The 21,601-nt window shown below is 46.9% G+C and overlaps 1 protein-coding gene across 1 annotated transcript in view; it reads left to right on the forward strand.

Moving 5' to 3' along the window:
* pappa2 (pappalysin 2) overlaps positions 1-21,601 on the forward strand; it is a 34,512-nt gene that overhangs the window by 2,327 nt on the left and 10,584 nt on the right. The window contains exons 2-22 of the mRNA XM_019869269.1: positions 85-760; positions 5,051-5,283; positions 5,823-6,044; positions 6,772-7,370; positions 9,395-9,543; positions 11,056-11,195; positions 11,804-11,957; positions 12,126-12,318; positions 12,739-12,872; positions 13,328-13,510; positions 14,436-14,739; positions 15,088-15,216; positions 15,289-15,374; positions 16,185-16,381; positions 16,982-17,095; positions 18,002-18,137; positions 18,263-18,437; positions 18,680-18,745; positions 18,820-18,916; positions 19,623-19,800; positions 21,329-21,542. Coding sequence (XP_019724828.1) covers positions 85-760; positions 5,051-5,283; positions 5,823-6,044; positions 6,772-7,370; positions 9,395-9,543; positions 11,056-11,195; positions 11,804-11,957; positions 12,126-12,318; positions 12,739-12,872; positions 13,328-13,510; positions 14,436-14,739; positions 15,088-15,216; positions 15,289-15,374; positions 16,185-16,381; positions 16,982-17,095; positions 18,002-18,137; positions 18,263-18,437; positions 18,680-18,745; positions 18,820-18,916; positions 19,623-19,800; positions 21,329-21,542 — 4,379 coding nt within the window. The remainder of the gene's footprint in view (positions 1-84; positions 761-5,050; positions 5,284-5,822; positions 6,045-6,771; positions 7,371-9,394; positions 9,544-11,055; positions 11,196-11,803; positions 11,958-12,125; positions 12,319-12,738; positions 12,873-13,327; positions 13,511-14,435; positions 14,740-15,087; positions 15,217-15,288; positions 15,375-16,184; positions 16,382-16,981; positions 17,096-18,001; positions 18,138-18,262; positions 18,438-18,679; positions 18,746-18,819; positions 18,917-19,622; positions 19,801-21,328; positions 21,543-21,601) is intronic.

Consider the following 21,601-nt stretch of genomic DNA (forward strand, 5'->3'; position numbering starts at 1 on the left):
CGGTCCGCTTACATCCCTCTTTTGCTTTGCTGCAGAGTCAGAAACCCCCAGCCAACCTCGGTCACCACCCGTGTTCCCGGGCAGCAGCAGCAGCGGCAGCAGCAGCAGCAGCAGCTGCTGCAGCAGCAAGCCTTCTCCCCGACTCAACACCGCCGTTCAGTGGCCAGCCCGAGGACGAACCGGCGAGAGCTCCCTGCTGCCACGAGCGCTCCTGTTGGTTGCGAAGGAGGGTGCAGAGTCGTCGCCCCGGTCGATCGAGGAACTCCGGGTGCTTCGCCACGTGCGGGAAAGGAGCGAACGTCACATACGTCGCAGGGAGATGCTCACGAGGATGGAGGCACACGGCCTTGGACTGACAGGCAGAGTCGACCATCGCGCGCCTCCAGGTTCGAACGAGGTGCCCCAAACGAGGGAAACTCGAGCTCCCCCGGAAGCTCCGATTCTACCCGGCTCCAAATTCCTCAGAAAATGCAACAAGACGAGGGCGAAAGAGCTTCAACTAGTAGCCCGGTCGACGGCAACTGGGACTCGACCGCAGATGTTGATCCTACCGCACGCCGGTCTGTCGGCAACGCGTCTCAGTGGGGGAAACCCGTGCCAAAGGTGCCCCCCTCTTGGATGACCAGCCTGTACTTCAGCGGGCGCCAGGAGCAGCTGAGACTGAAGCCGTCTGCTGGGGTAGAGCTGCCCAGGGACAAATTCAGCTTGGAGCTATGGGTGAATCCGGAAGGTGGGCAGAGCAGCCCTGCAGTCATTGCAGGTGGGTCACATTCGCTCATTTTTGCTCTTCGACTTTCTCTCATCACACACGGAATTGACTTGAATGCGTTGCATTCAATCAACAGGGATCGTGCGCCCCAGTGAACTACCGTCATTTGTGTGGCACATTTGTGTGTTCAGTAAGTTCACCTTTTGCGCCTTACGTCACAGCCTTTGTGGCAACGCCCCTTCCGCCATGACGGACGGCAAAATAAATACAAAATAACCGTCGAAATGACCGTGAAGCGGTCCAGTTTCTGTCCCTAGAAGCCATTATCTTCGAAAATGATCCTATCTTGCTGTGCGGTCGGATATCCGAATAGACAAGGGTGTCAACCGAACTCCGTCACGGTGCACTCACGTCGTCACGTGACGTTCCTGCAACTGATCAATTGAAGAACCTGTCATTAGCAACCTGGTCGTTCCGACTGCCAAACAAAATAAAAAGAGCTCGTAGTAGTAGAAGTAATTGAAGAAGATTGTTCGCTTGGCAAGCTGTTCTCTTTTTTTCGTTGTGCCCAATGACTTGGGCGACACAGTACACGTAACACAATTTGTTGCACCTCTGTTTGTATGCAGCAGCATTGCTAAAATTGCAACCAGCACACCCCACACAGAAGCATCTCAGGCAGTTTTTTTTTCTCGAGTCATCTCACAAACGGGCCTTTGCTGACTTGAGTGGAAAAGAAGGGGGGTGTAGGGGGTGCCAGAATCCAGCCTGATTATCAGCGTGTGTACCCTGTTTTATTTTACTTCCAGCACATTTTCAAAACCTACAATAAACAAATAGTTTGAGCTCCAACCAAAAATAACGTTCCTGTGGTAACCAATGACACATCAACCACAGACATCAAGTGAAAATATGCAAGGGAAACATGGCACACCATGTGGTTTGCTGAAAGGCTGTGAACAGATAAAAAAAAAAAAAAAAAACGTTTTTGGAGAGGCAAGAACCTGTTGCAGTCACGGCAGGTGGCTTCGGGATGATCGTGTGTGTGTGTAAGTGCGTGTGTGTGTGTGTCTGTGTGTGTGTTCATAAGCGTATAAATATTTGTGTTTTCAAAGTTAGAGCCCTTTTTTCACTTGCAAGTGAGCAATAGGCCAGACACTGAATGTGATTTACTGAACTTCAAACTCCTGGAAACAACAGATTGTGCAACACGATGACCTCATGTCTTCCCAATCTTTTACGGTTACTGCATGGCAATCAGTTGTAGCCAAACTGTTGTGTGAACTCCAATTCATCAACAAGAAGGTTTCTTTGAATTTAAGATTGACGATCTTCTGAAATTTTTTTTCACTTGACTTTTATCATCCACATCACATCATTCCATGTCAAAAACATTTATTTCTTGATGATTATTTAACAATTCAGTGGATTTGCTGGTATGTTTCATGTTATTGTCCAACTGCCCACTGGCGCAGCCAGGATTTTTCATTTGGGGAGGGGGGGGGGGTCTATTTCAGGGGGTCCAAAAAATATGCCAAATAATTTATTTCATGAAAAAAAACCAAGTCAGAGTCTCTAAACATTGAAATATATTTAACTATAGATTAAGTACAAAGACGTTTTGTGCACACAATTTGCTGTTTGGTCACAAGGTACAAAACGTACAAAACCACTGGAGGGTGCTATACAGCAACACATTTATTTTTAGCTTGAGCAACACAACGGAAGCCTATTGACGTCTGTCCAAAAGAATCTGAACGTAAAATGATTTTAAACAGTGTCTCACAGAGAAACCAACCTGACATTTGTTTTAGAACGTCAAAAACGTGTGAAACGAATCCTCCGAATTGGGGTCGGGAGACTATTCTTCTTCTTCTCATATTGTGAGGGGCGGATTATAACATTTTGTGCTCCATACCGCCAACTAGTGTCCAGGAAGGGCATAACAGTTATTAGGCGTCACTGATTGAAAAAAGCTCACCATTTTTTTTCCATTTAGGGCCAGATAGGTTTGGATTTTATTCCCTTAAAAAAAAAAAAAAATCATAATTTGGAAATCGCATTTTCGATTTACTTGTGTTGTCTATTCAAGATTAAAATTGTCTTGATAATCCACATTTAAGAATGATACGTATGTAAATAAATAAATCCATAAATAAGTGGCCTTATAGAATTGTTCGACAATTTTTAGTAGCTTTAGGATTATTTTTTCAACCCCGCAGCATTCCAGTGGGTGCGAACAACCATTTTTTCTTGTCATGATGAATGCCACTGTCAGCTGTTCATTTGAAAGAGTAACACGTAGATCACACAAATGAAGGGGAATCAAAGCACCTGCACGCACCGCCTTCGCAGCCCTGATAGCGAGCAAGACTGCAAACAATTATGTCTGCTTCCATTTACTGTGATCAAAGATCAAACACCATTCCTCAACTCTTTCTGCTATTTGTGGCCAGAAGAAATCCTGGTAATCACAATGGGGGGAAGACAAAGCTACAAGAAACTGAGTCTATTATGTGCTGTTATGTTCATGTTTGTAATGTAGAACATAATGCAGCTTAGACTGCAATACGTATTGTTATTTTTGATGAGATGTTATAAGCGGCTACTTTAGAGTGAAGCTATTAGAGATGCTGTCATGAATGTCTTTCAGTTTGGATTTTGTTTTCTGGTGATCCGTTTGCCTTTCATCAACACTCTATGCGAAATGCGAGCTGACCGCTGGTATGCTTGTTGCAATGTCAGGTACCAAACACTCGTTCCTGCCGAAGTTTGCGACGTTTTTCAGTCAGAGCGTTGAGAAGATCGTGAGACACCGAAGGTGATTGTTGCTCGAGGATGGCGGTGATGCGATGACGTGTGGTGGCGTCTCCATCATGGATAAAACAAGGCGCTTTTCTTTTGTCCACTTTTATTAGTCACTGGCCATAAGGCGCAATAAGCGCATTAGCATTTGAAATTAAGTTAGGATTTTGAGGAAAATCAACCAAATAATGTGTGAAACATGTTACGGACAGGGGCGGGCAATTTTCAAAATGTTGCCGGTCTGTCATTCGTCTTCAATCAGAGTCACAGGCACCTGTCAATCATTACCAGTCTGTCATTTTTTTTTTTTTTTTTTTTTAACACGAACCAAATTGTAATCGTCAGTAGGTCAATCCGTCATCGTTGCTGTCAGTACATTTCCGATCCCAGCTGTCTCCAGGCAATAGGCACCCTGAACCGGTTGCCAGCCCGTCACAAGGCACACGTAGATGAATGACCATCCGTGCTCACGCTCACACCCAGGGACAATTTCCAGTGTTGCGTACACCTGCCATGCATGTTTTTGGAACATGGGAGGAAACTGGAGGAGTCGGAGAAAACCCCCACAGGCACGTGCTAACCAGTCGACCATTGGTTCCACTCATACATGGTCAAATGATCTTGATGTCCATCTTGTTTATTCCATGTTACATGATAGTGAGATGGTCCTGATAAGAATTCAGGCATCCATTCCCAAATCGTCTTGTTTATTCCATGTTACATGATAGTGACGGTCCTGATAAGAATTCAGGCATCCATTCCCAAATCAGCGCACCACAGAAAATTTTTGGTTCATATCAACATGTAATGTACAAACATGAATGCGTCATTTGGCAAATTCTATGGTTTGGAATTTTCATCGGGTAGTGGAAATGGCAACGTATGGCGTTCCAGCCACCGTGGTCGGATTTAATTCAAGCCATTAACTATTTTACAAAGTCCTCTTCTTAAAGCTATTTTTTTTTCCAATGTTACCTTGTTCTCACACACACACACACACACACACACACTGGAATTTTCATCGGGTAGTGGAAATGGCAACGTATGGCGTTCCAGCCACCGTGGTCGGATTTAATTCAAGCCATTAACTATTTTACAAAGTCCTCTTCTTAAAGCTATTTTTTTTTTCCAATGTTACCTTGTTCACACACACACACACACACACACACACACACACACACACACACACAGACAGATTTGTGGTAAGAGAGAAGGGGTTCCCTGACCTTTAGTTGTCCTGTCCCACAGTTTAACATCTGCGCTACAGATGTCGTCGCGAGGCTGACTGTCTGTCTGTTGCAAGAGTAAATGGAAACATGCAGGCCATACTTTGGCACTCTGAAATGCTCTCGTTACTTCTCTGTTTTGTCCCCGTGGTTCTGTCTATTCTCTCTGGCGAGGGTCCATCACCAGACGCGCTGCTCATTCTGCATCGGGCCTCAGGAAATGACTTTTTCTTTTAATTTTTATAATGTTTATATATGTTTCTGTTGTTTTACACAGCAAACAATTCACATTTTTGCCTCTGCGTTGTAGGTGTATACGACAACTGTTCCCGTTCACAGAGCGAGAAGGGCTGGTCAGTAGGCATTCGCAGTCTGGATCCCGCAGGTACCAAGGACGCACGTTTCTACTTCACGCTTCGCACAGACCGAGCCTTGAAAGCTACCACTGTCGTTACCCACCAGCAGTACTCGGCCAACACCTGGGCTCACCTGGTTGCCACTTACAATAGCCACAACATGACCCTGTACGTTGATGGAGCCAAGGTGTGTGGGTTTGGCATGGCAAGTGATTGCAACAGCTTCACTTCGGTCTTTGATATCACTTTTAAGTCAGAAACAAAAAAACTAAAATCATTTTTTGTTTAATTGTTGCCCTCATCTAACATTTCTGACAATATTTTCCCAAAGTGACAGTCCTTAAAATGCTAAGCCTGGTTGGAATTGTGTACAATGCACCAAAAAGTTGGAAAATTTGTTCGGGTTGTTCCCACTTGGATTAAAATCAACACAAACGCAAAGAAAATAAAAATGCTCATCATACGTTCATGACTGCAGTTCGGAACCATTCCTCCTAAAATTCCCGGTCAAGTACCATCGTGGGAGGTTCCACTTCAAATATTTTGTTCAGAGAATACACGAGTTTACTGTGAGATCAAGTCTTTCATCTAATTTGGTGTAGCGAGTAACGCCGCTCGACCGCGATCCGCATTTTTGTCAAATTCCAAATGATTTTGGGAGAGCAATGCCAACTGAAATTGTTTCCGTCTTGTCGTCCTGGCTACAATGATTGATTTCCCTCTCAGGTGGGAGAAAGCAGTTTCCAGTCAGGCAATCTCTACAGTTCCTTCATGAAGACCTGCAGAACCTTCATCCTGGGCAGTAACCAATCAGAGCAGGGCCAGGGCTTCCGAGGCCAAGTCGCGGGTGTGCACTTGTGGGACTACGCCCTCTCCCATGAGGACCTGCAGATGCGACCCCTCCTCAAGACGCAGCCTCTTCTGGCCATGTGGGCTGACTTTACAAATGTAGCTATCTCGGATCCCGCCTCTCCAACCTACTCATCCGCGGCTGTCAAACTCAAGGCCCGGGGCCCGGATCCGGCCCGCGAAAGCAAATCCGCCCTCTCGACTTGCACGATCCTTGCTAAAATCTGGACCGAAATGTCAAATTGTCATGTGGAATAAATAACGCGGAGATTTTGCCGTCATTTTCTTCCCGTTTACATCCATTGAAACAATAGTTGAACAAATAACAAACCAAGCGCCAATTTTAAGACACGTCACCGGGAAGCAGTGACAGCTCCATCGAAGGCTGAAGTGACAGCCGAACCGAGGTCAGAGGTTTTCTCTTCAACCAAAAAAAGACCATTGTCTGGCGGGGGGGGGGGAATAGTTGACTTAAGCAATTTCAAAACTAGTAATCCATCCAAGTAGTGCGATGAGACGAATAATCGTGGATTCGGTTTCACTGTCGTAAGGGCCCTCCGAGGGTAGACGTCACTCAAAAGTGGCCCGCCACATAAATGAGTTTGACACCTCTGAACTAATCGGTCGGGTCGACACGTACACGGAAGGCTTCAACGTACAAGAGGGTTTAAATCGCTGGCCTGAAAAAGCAGCATTGCTCACGCAAGTCGGCATGTTGTTGAAAACCAGCGCCGTGTACGCGTCGACGTCACCTGTTGTCATACGCCACTTACGTGGTCTGCTGCAGCCGATTGCCGTTTCAATGCCGTTTCCTTCCTGCTTGAAGGTGGATCAGATGTGGACTCCGTTCAAAGATGGATTCCATCCAGCTGTCATCGCCACTCCTCTCCCCGCTTTGCAGCTGGTCTCCCCCTTCTTGCCGCCACCCTGCGGTCTCACACCTTGTGACAACACCGACATCATTTCCGGCTACAACAATTACTGGCCGCTCCGTACACCCAAACAAGTCCGCTACAGGATTATTAACCTTTCCGATGACGACGGCGGGAACGCCACGGTGTCACAAGACCAGATTCGCCTGCAACACCGGGCTCTGATTGATGCCTTTCGCCCTTACAACATCACCCTCGAGTTGACGGTGGACCCGGTCAGAAACACGAGCCTGCGGCAGCGTTTCGTTCTCAGCAACTGTCGCATCGGGAAAATTGGGAACCGCCATTGCGATCCGGAGTGCGACCACCCGAGGACAGGCCACGACGGAGGGGACTGCCTCAGACTCGGACCTTGCTACAACTGGAAGAGACAGAACGGAGTTTGTAACACGGAATGTAACAGCGTACACTACGACTACGATGACGGCGACTGCTGTGACCCGCAAGTGACGGATGTTCTCAAGACCTGTTTCGATCCGGAGTCACCTGACAGGTGAGTCAACCGATGCCGCTTCTTCAGGTGCTTCTTCCGAGGGAAGCTCGCTATGTTTGCTGCTTTGATTTTGTTCAATTTATTTTTCCGTCTCATTTTTTCTTCCGCGGGCATCGTAAGACATCACGGCAACAGGAAGTGAGACAGCACAAACAACCCGTATACTTGCGAAACGTTGATTTCCACATTAAGCGGCATAGCCTCCCATGCGCTTCCAGTCAGAAAAAGCGCGCGGGTGCTCACTTTTCGGGCTGCGGCGATCTGTTCGTCGACGCGCTTCAACAATTGTTTGCTACAGAATTGAAAAGAACATTGCGATTTGTTTTAGATTTCCAAAACACTTGATCTTCAGATGTTTGACGCCACAAGACTCTTTTCGGTGACTTGTGAAATCCATGCTTCTACGGGTCACAAAAAGAAAAAAAAAAGATGAATGATTGTCACATTCATCAGGATTAGAGAAACGAAACAACATATCCACAGTAAAATCCAAGCTGTCATTGGAGGCCTTTTCATGAGATAACATGGCTGATGTTGCTTATTGTCTCCCAATGCCGAGATGACATTTAGAAGGGACTCCGATATCATGACGCTTAGGACTGTAAATTCTCAAGTAGTTTGGAAAATCAATGTGGCACATGCCCGTCTTGACGTGGCCCCAACTAGAACAGCTGGAGACCCGCTGGTATAGGCAGACATAAATTTGGAGGATTAGTTTTTATGACCAAACGTTTCCCTCTGGAGGACTGAGGATCAGTAAATCCATAGAGGTGGAATAAAATTATACAGCTACTACTTTTGCGGTCCTAGTGTTGCGTAACGGGTTCTCATCACATAGATCCAACTCTTGAAAAAAAAAAAAAAAGTTCCATGATTTACATTGATGGCTGGAAAGAATATTTACAAATGAAAAACATTCTCAGGGCATCACCGCGATACTGGATTAGAGCGCTGATCTGTTAGTCATTCTCTGTATTCCACTGTAAAAAAAAAAAAAAAAAAGAGCCGTGACTACTGAAACGTTTCCCCCAAAACATCAACAGTTCAAGAGGCCAGGGACCCATAAAAATCAATCATTAAAATGTGTCCCTCTCATCTGTCAGAAATGAATGACTGAAAAAAAGATGCTCTTCACTTGTCGGATTTAGTGTAAGCGCAGGTAAGAGTTCTTTCAGTTTCAACTCAGGTGCGCGTGTGAATGGCAGTCTGGGAGACAAGCAGGAATAGTACGGAGCCCCAGACATGGGCAACAATAAAATGGATCCCGGCGTCCAAGCCGTACCTCCGCCGGTGAAGCAAGCTGGCTCTCGACAGTCGATTGAAAATCATGATCCCTCGCGATGCCGAGCTTTTCATCATGTCCTCGTCACTCATCCCGAGCCTAAATGAGTATTTGATCACGCCGTCCCTGTCCATTAAGTAGCTTCCCTTCGACCTTTCAACTTAGAAAGAATTTGCGTTTGATTTTTTTTTTTTTTTTTTTTTTTTATTCGAGTGACCCGAGGACTCACGGCTTGAAAGAAGGTGCGTTTGATTTTTTTTTATTCGAGTGACCCGAGGACTCACGGCTACATTGTGCGCACTTTCTAGCTATTTTGTGCACACGCTGTAGTAGTCCACGGGCACAAGGCGGTAGTTCGGGCCTACAGTCGTTCCTCGTGTGTACGTTACAGCCCGGAACAGGGAGATATCACTCGAGCACAGGAGCTTCTTCTCCAGCAGCTCAAGCGAGGATCTTATCTTCTGAATATTCACAATAAGTACAAAATATACTCTGACACAAATATTCCAACCATAATACACATGGGCTAGACTTACAGGGAAAAACGTGTAAAATAATCAACTAAAGTTTAAATATCCTCTCTTGAAATACACTTCCAATACACAAAAGCACAATTTACGATCACATTCTGTTCAGGGAGCCTCTCGGAATGCTCATTTGATACACATTTAGTATCTGTCAGCGAAATTCTTATTTGCCGATTCGAATCAATAAGTGAGACTTCCTTTCACCTTTGCCACAGGGCCTACATGAGTGTGAAAGAGCTTAAAGAGGAGCTTCACCTCAGCGGCACCGATACCCTGAATGTTTTCTTTGCCAGCAACTCTGCACGAGAGGAGCTGGCAGGAGCTGCAACTTGGCCATGGGCAAAGGAAGCGCTCACCCATCAAGGTAACAACTAATTTGGCCACACTAAGGGCCTGGCAAGCGCAACAAGACAATGCACACGACACGGCCCCAGCTACTGACTACAAATGCAACGCAGATATATATCAAGCTTGTTACAGTCAATAGCGATGTTGAGTTTTTGTCCATCTCGCAGTGAATCGCGTTGAACGCACTCTTCCTTGGCCCACGCCGCACACCTTCACAAAGTAATAGCTAACTCCGATGAAGTCGTTATTGGCGTAAATGGCGGTAAATGCGTTGAGATCATCGCGAAAACCACCGGTGGCTGTGATCATCACTCTTCTCCGGTCGATTTCAGAGTTCATGGATGGATGAATAATCGAAAGCCTTTTGATTTGCAGAAAAGAATTTGAAAGATATTGTCTTTTGAATGGGGAGAGTGAAACGCGGTTCTCACTCTCTTGTTCATCCCTTCACTGTCTGCACTTGGCATCTTCCGCTATGGCGTCGGCTTTGTTATTCTCCAAATGAGATGGAGAGAACAAGGTGGTAAAGATTTCCTGGCATCTTGCCACTTTCCTCTCCCAATCATGAGACCACTTTCCAGTGGAAAAGGCAAAGCAACCCAACAACAAAACACAGAAACGGCAGTGTGGGCGCCGTACGGTTGCCACCCATTTCCACTGTACAGCTGTTTTTCATTTATTTATTACCTCTCCTCTTATTTTGTGCCACCACACTGCGCCGGCACAACAAACATCTTGTAGAATCTACGCCACGGAATACTCAAGTATCATTTTTGCTTTAGGAAAGGGAAAAGAAAAATACTTGGAAATGGCGTCATCTTACAGAATTGTAGAATTTGACACGGATCGATAACGCTCTCAGATTTGGTGGTGATGATTTACATCCTCCAAACATATATGAACCAAAACGGTTCATTGGCTTCCAAAAGCCGTTCGAGCCTTAGTGTTTATGTGTGACCCGGGTCCTGAATCGTCATCTGAACAGCAAAAATACGATCCGGGCCATTAACACCTACGGCCTGCCCGTAATCAGATACCCCGCTAGCATAACACCACGGCCGCCGAAAGAGACGCCATCCACTGATATCAAAACAAAAATGTACGAAGGGTTCCAGCATCCCGAGGCTGTCCAAAAAGCGGAAAGAGGAGTGCCGTGGACTCGTGAGCGTCATGGGCGCTGGCCGGGGGAAAACAACAGGAGCTTAGACCGGCTAACTAGCAATGGTGAAGCTTAGAGAAGTTAGAAAAGGGATCAGACCCATGCCACAAAACATTGCTCGTTGCCATCGCAACCATTAGCGCCGTCCTAAAAGATGAACCACCAGTGTACCAAGAAGCAGACGTCCAGTGGGTGGACCGAAGGAAACAACAGCAGTTGAACGAGACCCTGAGAGAAAGAGCTAAAAAATAACTGCGAGTGACGGTAACAATAGCCCCCAGATTGCTCACGCGCGCAGCTCAGAGGCAACAACGCCCATAATACCGCCATGCTTCAAGCTTACAAATCACATCTAGCTGTGTTTCTCAGGTGGAATGGTGCTGAACCCATCCTACTTCGGCACCAGCGGACACCACAACACCATGATCCATGAACTGGGCCATATATTTGGACTGTACCACGTCTTCAAGGGAGTGAGCGAACGAGACTCCTGTGATGACCCATGTCAGGTAAAACTGCAACGTGAGACTTCATTGACAGGACATCGACGGTTCTGTATTTTCTTTTGAGAGGAACCATTTCTAGTTGAGTGTTCCCAAGATGCCTTCAGCAAATTGTGATTTGACGTGGAAAATACTAAGGCCCAACCGGTGAATGGGTGGACCCCGCCTACTGCCCGAAGGAAGCTTGGGGTAGGCTCCAGGGTGCCCGCCACCTTCCTGAGGCTAAGCGGCTCAGATCATGGATGGATGGATGCTTTCTATCAGGCCCGGCGCTGACTCTGGCAGGGCTACCGCAACTTGGCTCGTTGTTGGACCCTGCAAGATAGTTACACTTGACCCCCGCTATTCGCAGGGAATCGGGACTAGGCCAGTGCACAAATAGCCAGAATGCAGTGGGGCGGAATTTGTCTGATTACGCAGTAACTTCTGCTCAAAATTTGCATCGGCTTCAAAAAAAATCAATTTGGGAAAATACTGCCGCCTCCCTGCCCCTCATCAAGAATCATAAGACGGAAGAAATTGGCTTGTCATCTGCTGCCTGTGTAATGTTGACATACGCATCTGGATCGAGCTTTTCTCTTACTTTTGTTTGATTTTGTCCCGTGCGTATGTAGGAAACCACGCCATCCATGGAAACCGGAGATCTCTGCGCTGACACTGCGCCGACACCCAAATCCAAAGCCTGCCACGATCCCGGAGCTGTTAACGATACATGTGGCGTCAGCATGTACCAGGACACCCCTTATAGCAATTACATGAGTTACACAGGTGAGTCAAGTTGTTCAGAGGGAGAAACAACAACAAATAGTTTTATCCATCTCACCGCCTGCCTCTGAATGTTTAGCACGGCAACTATCGAGGGCTGCAATTTGAACATCATCCGCAATGATCCCTTCATAATGTTTCCTTCGTTTATTTATTTCCCCCCTTTCATAGATGACAACTGCACCGATCATTTTACGCCCAACCAAGTCGCCAGGATGCATTGTTACCTTGACTTGGTCTATCCAAACTGGTTGTTGGAACGTCTCCCAGTTACCGTCCCCCTGCCAGCAATGGTGACTGACCAGAGTCCGGATTCGGTCTCGATTTATTGGCTTGCACCATTAACAGGGCCACTCTGTGCAAGGTACTGAACTACATTCTGTATGATTTTTGTTTACAGTGGGTTTTTTGTAGTTGTTAGGTTTGGAAATCAATAAAGCCTGCTACCTTTAAATCAAGTTAAAACGGGGGAAAAAAACCCCCCAACAACAGCAGGGCAGTTAGCAACAGCTAGCAGCTCCCCCACTGACAAGATTGACATCCCATTTCCCCTGTTTACACCCCGTGCTCCTTTTTGTAACTTGAGGTTTGCATTGATGAGTTCTGATGAGATTCCCCCCACCACCCCCCCACCAATCAACATTTTGCCCAAATTCCACATTTTTGTTTGAAATCTAATGTACCACTTCATGCATTGAAATAGCCAGCATTGCTGTTGGGTCAAAATGGCCGCATGATTGAGACAAGCAAAAATAGCCACGGTATCTTTTTCTCTTCTCCTTAGCTCCTCCTCCCACGTGGCTGCGGTCAACTGCAGGGAATGTGAGAAAGACGGCGTTCTCCACCAATACGCCTATGAGGCGGCCTCACCTCGCAAATGTGACACGTCGGGCTACTGGGCACCCGATGAGGCTATTGGTCAGTCACATGTCTCACTAAAACATTTGAATTCAGATCTGTGCCCTCATTTATGTATGTGTGCCAACACAGTCCCAACACTTCCAGTTCTACTTGGGGTCAAAATACCATCCCATACCCTTTTCTACTGCTTAGCAATAGCTTTAGCAGGGGAGCCCACACTTCCCTCTCCCCAGCCACATCCTCCAACTCTTCTGGTGGGAGGGGGGCGGGGGGTTGTCTGAATAACAGAGATCCTACCCAAAGGGCCGAAAACACACGGACTAGATTTGACCCCCTGAATAGACAGAGCCAGACCTGCGTGCTGTACGTTCGACACGGCGGGTCTTCAGCATGTCGAAATGGAATCATCGACAGCAAACTGTGACACACTGCACGTGAGACGATGTCAACATATCGCATGTTACTCAAGAAAGATGAACGGTCCTATTTTGTGTTGTATTTTTGAACTGCAGGCCCGCCCGATGTGGAGCAGCCGTGTGAGCCGAGCCTCCAAGCGTGGAGTCCTGACCTCAGCCTTTACGATACGAACGTGACATCGCCTTGCCCCGAAACAGAGGGCTGCACCCTTACACTGAAATTTCGCTACCCCATTGTCCCAAACACTCTCACCCTGTGGATAACATACGTCTCCACAAGTAAGTCTCACTTCATCATTTGGAAACGGTATAGCAGCAAAAAAACAAAAACAAAAAAAACTTTGGACACACTAAACATTTGTAAAATTCTAAGTTTTCAAATCTGTGCCAAATTTATAGAAGGACTTTCGTCCAAATCCATAAAGGCATGGTTTGATGACTTTTGCAAGTATTTGGAATTTGAGAGCATTTACCGCAGTGGTGTCCAAACTACGGCCCCCGGGGGCCATTTGCAGCCCGCCGTCCCTTTTTCAGCGGCCCGCGACATGACAATAAAAAAAAAAAAAAAAAGACATTTAATGTAACACCTATAACAGAAAGCCGATGAACAATACAAACAATATAGAATGGCTTTCTTGACTGACTTTAGCGCGTTTCAACAACCCGGGGGCCATTTGCAGCCCGCCGTCCCTTTTTCAGCGGCCCGCGACATGACAATGAAAAAAATAAAAATGACATTTAACGTTTACCGTAACACCTATAACAGAAATCCGATGAACAATACAAACAATATCGAATGGCTTTCTTGACTGACTTTAGCGCGTTTCAACAAATTTTAAAGCGGCCCTTTCACATCTCCATTTTTCTTTATGGGGCCCTCCAATGAAAAAGTTTGGACACCCCTGATTTACAGGATATGATTTTGCCATCGCAGATCCCCCACAACGGATAAATTGTAGCGTGCATATTTCTGGTGAAATGCCGCACTGCACACTTCAATCCCAACCGGACGAATCCAAATCCCTGCGGTGCTCTTAAAAAGTGAAATCGTCAAACCCTGTCATTTTTCCCAATGCTTTTGGGCCTAGACGTATATCCCCTATGTACGGGGCGTAAGAATCAAAACCAAATGTTCATCGGGATTTTGTTGCAGTATTCATGTTTCAGTGAAACTAACGAGGGTATTCGCCCACTCACTTCTCAGATAATCCTGCTATCGCTGACATACAGCTGATAACAGACTCAGGTAAAACTATCCACCTTGGACCACAGCACGTCTTCTGTGACATGCTCTTCACCCTGCGCCTCGATACCAACAATGTTGCCATCAGTGCCGTAAAGCTCTGCACCTTTGATGAGAAGATGGAGATCGATGCGGCAATGTTGTCTTCCGGCCCCGGCAGTCATCTCTGCTCTGGCTGTCAACCTTTTCTGTATCGGGTTCACCGGCGGCCGCCCTTCACCGGCAAATTGCCGCCCCCTCAGGCCCAGCAGACGTTCACGGACAGGTGACCCCCAAGTGTCGATTCAAGTATGGCATGAATGTTTCACAGCCGACTAAAGCATGAAGGCTAAGATAGAGTTCAGTCAACCTCTGTTGCTCTTTTATCCGATATTCTATTATTCTATTGATCGTTTTGCCTTTTAAGGAAAAAAAAAAGTACCGGTAACAGTTGGAGCCTTTTTTTTGGGGGGGGAACTGTGCGCGCTCGAGCTTGTGCTATCTGACATGGAAGTCCTTACACATAAGAAGTAGTCGGGGAGCGGATTGCTTTTTGGAAATGTGTTCAATTTACAAAGCTCTTGTGTAGCTGGAGCTGCAACTTCACAAAGCCATCTATCTTTCTTGTCTCCAGAACTGTAAGAAGGGGGGAAAGATACGAGTACATGATTCAGGTGGAGATTGACGGTCTTCTCAGCAATTCTTCCCCATCCCTTTTTTACACTCACGGGCAGCCCTACTGCGGAGACGGCGTCATTCAAGGGTATGCATACGGTGTGACTATGCGATCTACCGTCGAAGGACGAAGCCGATAGCGACTGCACTGTCTCTGTAGGGCAGAAGAATGCGACGATGGTAATCTGTTAGATGGCGACGGCTGCTCGAAGAAGTGCCACAAGGAGAAGGGCTTCAACTGCATCGGTGAGTCTCAAGAAGCCCGTCTGTCCAAAGTGTGAACGCGCCGTTTAGTCAAAGCCCATTGGTTGGGTTCTGTGATACCTTCAGCCGGAGTTTAATTCAAAGCTCAGAAGATGAAGCTCCTCCACTTTTACGCCAGTTTGCTCCCACAACCGCTTCGCCTCCGCTTGCGCACCATCCCGCTCACCCTCGAGAGCGCCAGCTAGCGCTTGGGGGTTACTTTCCCCTCCTCCATCAACCTCTGAGCCACGCAACTGATATCCAAGAAATTAGCTTTTAAGATGAGATCAGCTTTCGTCTCCGCAAAGATCCTATTAGAGACGGGAGCACTCACTTCCACACACAACACTAGAGACAGCACACACACACACACACACACACACACACACACACACACACACACACACACACACACACACACACACACACAACAACAAAAGACCAGCAGACACGGTACGTAATACGGGACAGAGCCTTTCATTCGTTGCCTGTAAGGTTCCTTGTTGACCGCGCTCCTTTGATGTAGCACCTGTCGATCGTCAAGCACGCAAAGCGGTTTTGTGTTGCCTCATTCGCCCACGTCCTGGTGTGGTCTTCAAATATTCTAAGTGTTGCGTCTGTTGACACAAAGGCCGATACTGCGCCTTTGGAATTGACGCGGCTACCATAACTCTGGCTCACGAAAATAAAATGTCGATTTCATGAGATTTGGTTCACGGACGGACAGATTTGGATCAAATGTCCTGCCAGATTTATAAATCTGGATGTTTAATAGAGAATAAATCCTTCTTTCCTATGCTCTTTCTCCAACAGGCAAACCCAGCCAATGTTACGTTTTTGATGGGGACGGCGTGTGCGAAGAGTTTGAACGCGTTTCCAGCATTCAGGACTGTGGTTATTTCACACCCTTGGGTTACACCGACCAGTGGGCATCGACGGCTACGGCTTCTCATCAGGAACCCGATCGCTGTCCCGCACACGCCGCCACCGGTGAACCGTCATATAAAAAAGTATGACGCATAAAACATTCCATTTAGGCGATCGTTCACTCCAATTGGGGCCTTTTGTGGGGCATCGATTGCACTCGGTAGACGCTGGCTGTTTTTATATTTAATCTGCAAGCAAGGCGACAAGGGGCATCTTCATCAAAAAATGCATGGAAGGAGCATTTCAAACACCGCTAAAATCCTCCACATAATTCAGGGGGAAAAAAAACCAAAGCAAAACAAAACAGATGATTCAAGCGGCGATTGCCCATACCGATCTTTTCACAAAAGATCGGCGCCTCCGTCTCAAAAGTCAAGCGACCTGTGCTCTGGTTGCAAGAATACCAACACCGGGCCTAGGGCTAATCCGCCTCTTTCCAGTTCGTGAAAGGAGAGCCTTTTTTTGTTCAGCTCTATTTTTTTCACGTCTAACTTATGATCTGTTGTGATCTTCGAAGTCGGGTCTCCCATCCCGACGTACACGGCACACAGCACCGGCTCTCAAGGTTGAAACGCTGCTTTTTGTGTCCCGTATTCATCTTGTGCTGTCGAAGCCAGAATATTTTCAGTCAAAAAAGGGCAACGGAGCGTCTAAAAGCTGCTGTTTATATTTACTCTGTCAAGCTGTGTAGGTACCAGTACATGGATGTGAGTGAAAAACTGCCTAGTGATGCATGGTTCCCTTGCACAGCTCATTCTGACACAAGTAATGACCTCCAACATCCATTTTGGCTGAAGGTAAGCTTATGGACGGACATTCTTCCTTTTCGGTATGTGTGTCGCTGGCAATACATTTCAGTCCCTCGCACGTCAAACGAATCATTTGCCGGGTGGTTTGGACTGTTTTATCTTGTTGTTTCAAAGGGTTCGTGATCCCTATCGGGACATTATCTTGACTTTTTTGCAATGTAAACGTCCGACCTTGGGCTGAACGTGTCATATTGACAACTGAAAACATGACTCCCTAAAATAATGATTTTTTTTTTTTTCTTTCAATGGCCTCCCCAATGCCTCCCAGATTGATGGGCAGCGAGACTCATCTATCATGCGGGGGTCATTTTAGGCTTGACTGATTACGTGAATGACTCATCTTTCCCTGCCCTCTTTATCAGCTCTGCAATTGCTTTCGAAGGCGGCCTTCACCAACTTGAACTATCGGAAAAGTTGTCATTATAGCACCCGCCATGTATGTCGTTTCCCCTTGAAGCCGCTCATGCCGCCATCAACACAAGCCTCTTGCAATGTTGATTATTGTAGAAGGTTCTAATTATAATTATAGATTGAAGTAAATACGTGTACCGCCGTCATCTTTGTCTCAAATTTGTGAAGTCTAAATACTCTTTCCATATTTTAAACATGCCGGTACCCACATATACACACACGAAAATTCCTGGGGCGGGTGCAAATCCTACCACACGGTTTTCACCTTCGGCGGGGGGGTTTCTAGTCCCCATCAACCGTGGAAAACGAGGGATTATTGCAATAAAAATAATTCCAATAATCGATTGAAACGGTCTGAATTTCAAAGTTGGGCAGTCTTTTTATTTCCTCTTTTCAGTGATGATCACTTGTCATAAACGGCGGAGGCGAAAATATCTTTCTGAGACAAATACGTTTGAAATGTTTTTACCACTATTCTGATAGGTGGGATTTGTCCATTCCGGAGTGGCATCTTCTGTCATTGTGTATCTGGCTTCAGACGGGTCATGGAGCGGGGAACACTGTCAGAGGTCGGCTACGATCCTCCTCTCTGACACTATGGGAAAGAATCATTCATTAGGTACTTTGGCTTTCAAGAACTTGCTTGTACGCATAAAAAAATAACAAATCTGTCAGTTGAAAAGTGCATATGTCACATACGAGTGTTTATTGTGCATGCAAGTCAATGACGTATTTCCATTCAAGGCACCCATAGCCTCTCATGCCATCGGAACCCATTGGTGGTGAACGTGACCCATGACCTCTCTCAGCCTTTCTTCCTCACCTCATCCGTTATCCTCCTCTTCTCCTCCTCGTCCGTGGCAATCGGGGGCGTCGCCCTGAGGACGTCCTGCCACTTCAGCACCTTCGCCGTGACCGGGTGCGCATCAGAGGGTGGGCTCTCCCACAACGACCCACGTGCACCGCACCACTTAACAATACAAATCTCAAGCTATTTGGCTTCGCATCATTTTGCGAGCAACTTCCACTACTACGATGGGTTTCAATATCAAGGCAAGACGAGTATGGTTTCTAATTTCTCTCTCTCTCTCTCTCTCCCCCTTTTTTTATTTGTTTTTTGTTTTGGCGTGCCTCCGCTTCTTTCCCGTGTCCCCGCAATAGGTGTTTAAGGCAGACATGTCAAATGGACAGCTGCAACCCACCCCAAATAGAGCGCGCCTCTGTCAGGTAGGTCCGGTGTAATAAAACGCAATTTTATCTGCAACGTGCAAGCTGATCAAAGTAGAAATGTGCGCTTGCAGGTGTGTAGGAGGGGGGCAGTCGTCTCACTGCACTGTCCAGTGCCACTTGGGTTTCAGCGTCACTGTCCTTCACGGAAGGGTCATTCCTCCGCACCAGGTATTAATGAATAATGACTCATGTATTACAGCGGGGGTCCCCAACCACCGGTCCGCGGACCCGTAGCGGGCCACGGCCCATCTGGGATATCCGTGAGCATATTTACTCCATCAGACGTTGGACCAGTGTCGTTTCCCTCGGGATCAATAACGTCTATCTACCGTTCGGTCCAGGCAGCAGATCCGCAATGAATACATGCGTTTCCCCCTAAAAACAATTTGGGAATTGACTGAGTGAAAAATATCTCTCCATTTGCAAAATGTGTTGGAAGATCCATAGTGAGTTGACACTGAAAAAAATATTCGTGTGACTTTCATGCGGAAGTGACACGAAGGTCCTCAATATGAGTTCCCAACCTCTTAAAGGTGCAAGCGCACAGGTCAGGGAGGGACAACCGGTAGCTCGGGGGCCCGCATGCCCGCCCCCTCTCCCCTCCTCACTTCACTCTGAGCGGCCCCTTGACTAATTTTCATCCATTCAACCATCCATGATGTGATTATCTCACAACGAGAAAGCGATTGCATTTGATTGGATAAAAGATGACTTTGCTGATCGCGACTGGCTGGCAACCAGTTGAGGGTGGGCGCCACCTGCTGCCCAAAGACGGCTGGGATCGGCTCCGTGAGGAGAAGCGCTTCGGAGAATGGATGAATGGCGCATTTTGATTGGACTCGCCCTCTGACTTTTTCGCCCCGACTTCTTCCAGAGACAGACGGAGATGGAATGTTTTCATGGTTTATGGAATCGCGCAGTTAGCTGCCAGCCCGTCGACTGTGGCCCGCCCGATCAGGCTCACGTCTACCACGCCATCTTCAGTTGTCCCAGGGGAACAACCTACGGAAAGCAATGCTCCTTTACTTGTGGCTCCCCGGCCATACTTCAAGGTAAATCGCAACTTTTTCCCAAGCATGGTCCGATGTGATGCCAGTTGGGTCGTTTGTCTGACTCGAGTCAATAATCAACTTCCGAATAATAACCATTCACATACCTGTACTGGAAATGTGAAGTTGAAAGTGAAGTTCGTTTGAGGGAAAGGTGGCAGCTGACTCATTTTTCCTTCATGCTAATCAGTGTTTGAGTCCCTACGATGACTCAGTTTTATGTCAAAAATACTCTTCTATCTTCCATTCCATTTTTTTTCTCATATATAGCCAACGTTCTGCTCTGGCAATTCACTACATTCATGAAATCATCAGAATGGACAAATGTGGTGCAGGCTAGCTCGCCTGTGGTCCACAAGCCGCGGTCGAATGCTCAAATGTCACTGTGGATTCAGCAGTATGACCCCAGTGTTTTTTTCTGTTGTTTTTTTTTGTGATCTGGAAACAGATTGCACAGAAATAATTGAGTTTGTGGCTTTTGGTTTGGACGCCATTCCACATCAACTAAAGATGTGCGCTTGTCACGAGAAGATGTCCAGTACCAAGTCCAACTAACACGTTTGGATTCTACCTGTGCCAGCATTTTCAAAACAGATGATTGTCAATTATTAGATCCACTACATTCATCATCACTTTGGAATGTTTGTACATTCCACACCGATAATCGACATTTGTGTTCCGCATAAAGAACGAAGAAGTACATCGCTTTCGCTCTCTGTATTATCGCGGCACGGAGCCCGCGAGGAAAACAAGAATGTTATCTGAGCCAAATCAGGCCACAATGTGACCTACTTGTTCCTCCGTGTGGACTGTTTTGTCTTCAAGTTCAATTTGCAGAATTTGCGGTTGCTGTCTTGGGTTTGACAAGAATCCACACATACTTAGACAAGGCTTGCAATAGCGACCGGTTTGGATGAGGGCTTTTAGAAATGACAGGAGGCAGAAGCGGTGACGTGATCAACCGTCAAAATAAACAACAAAAAAGAAAGCCATGGAACATTCAAAACCAAGACAAAACCAGCGCAGTGTTGAAACGTTGAGCAGCGTTGTCTCACAGCAACACGCCCGTGGCTTCAAAGGTGTCGTGATCGGGGGCATTTGACGTCCCTCCCGTTTTCTGGGTGTCGGTAGTATTTGCCACCAAACACCTGTTTGTAGACATGAACCCATCTTTTCTGTACAAAAATAAAGGGCAGCCGGTTGGCACATCGGTCTCACAGCGCAGAGCTTTCCGCCCACATTCCAAAACCACGTCCGGCAGTTTAGCGCAACGCTTGAAATTGTCCCTAGGTGTGATTGATTGCGAGCGCCGATGGTCGTTTGTCCTGAGATTGGTGGGATAGATACGATGATTATGATTGGATGTGCGCTAGCCTCATTGCATGACAGAGTTAGCGACCTCCTTCGAGATCAGACAACGTCAATTATTCTGCATTCAAGTGGCCCAGCCAAGAATTTGCTCGCGAGGAACCTCCTTTCTATGACAGCGAACTGCCCTGACTCCCTTTGTCCCCCTCCTCCCAATTCTTAGGTGACAATGACCGCTTAGTATGTTTGGAGGACGGGCTGTGGTCTTTTCCGGAGGCATACTGTAAGATCGAGTGCCCGGAGGTTCCAAAAGTCCCCAACGCCGAGCTGCTCACGGCAGAGTGCCTGTCCTCAAGCCACGACGTCGGCTCCACCTGCCGTTTCAAATGCAACCCGGGCTTCTACGTACTGGGGAGTCTCAAAAATAAGACACTGAGGTGAGTCGTTTTGGTGCCGGGTCTTGCGCTCACAGTTGTTGGCGTTTCGAAATCCCTAA

This window comes from Hippocampus comes, unplaced genomic scaffold (genome assembly GCF_001891065.2).
Source record: "Hippocampus comes isolate QL1 unplaced genomic scaffold, H_comes_QL1_v1.1 scaffold117, whole genome shotgun sequence".
Classification (NCBI taxonomy): Eukaryota; Metazoa; Chordata; class Actinopteri; order Syngnathiformes; family Syngnathidae; genus Hippocampus; species Hippocampus comes.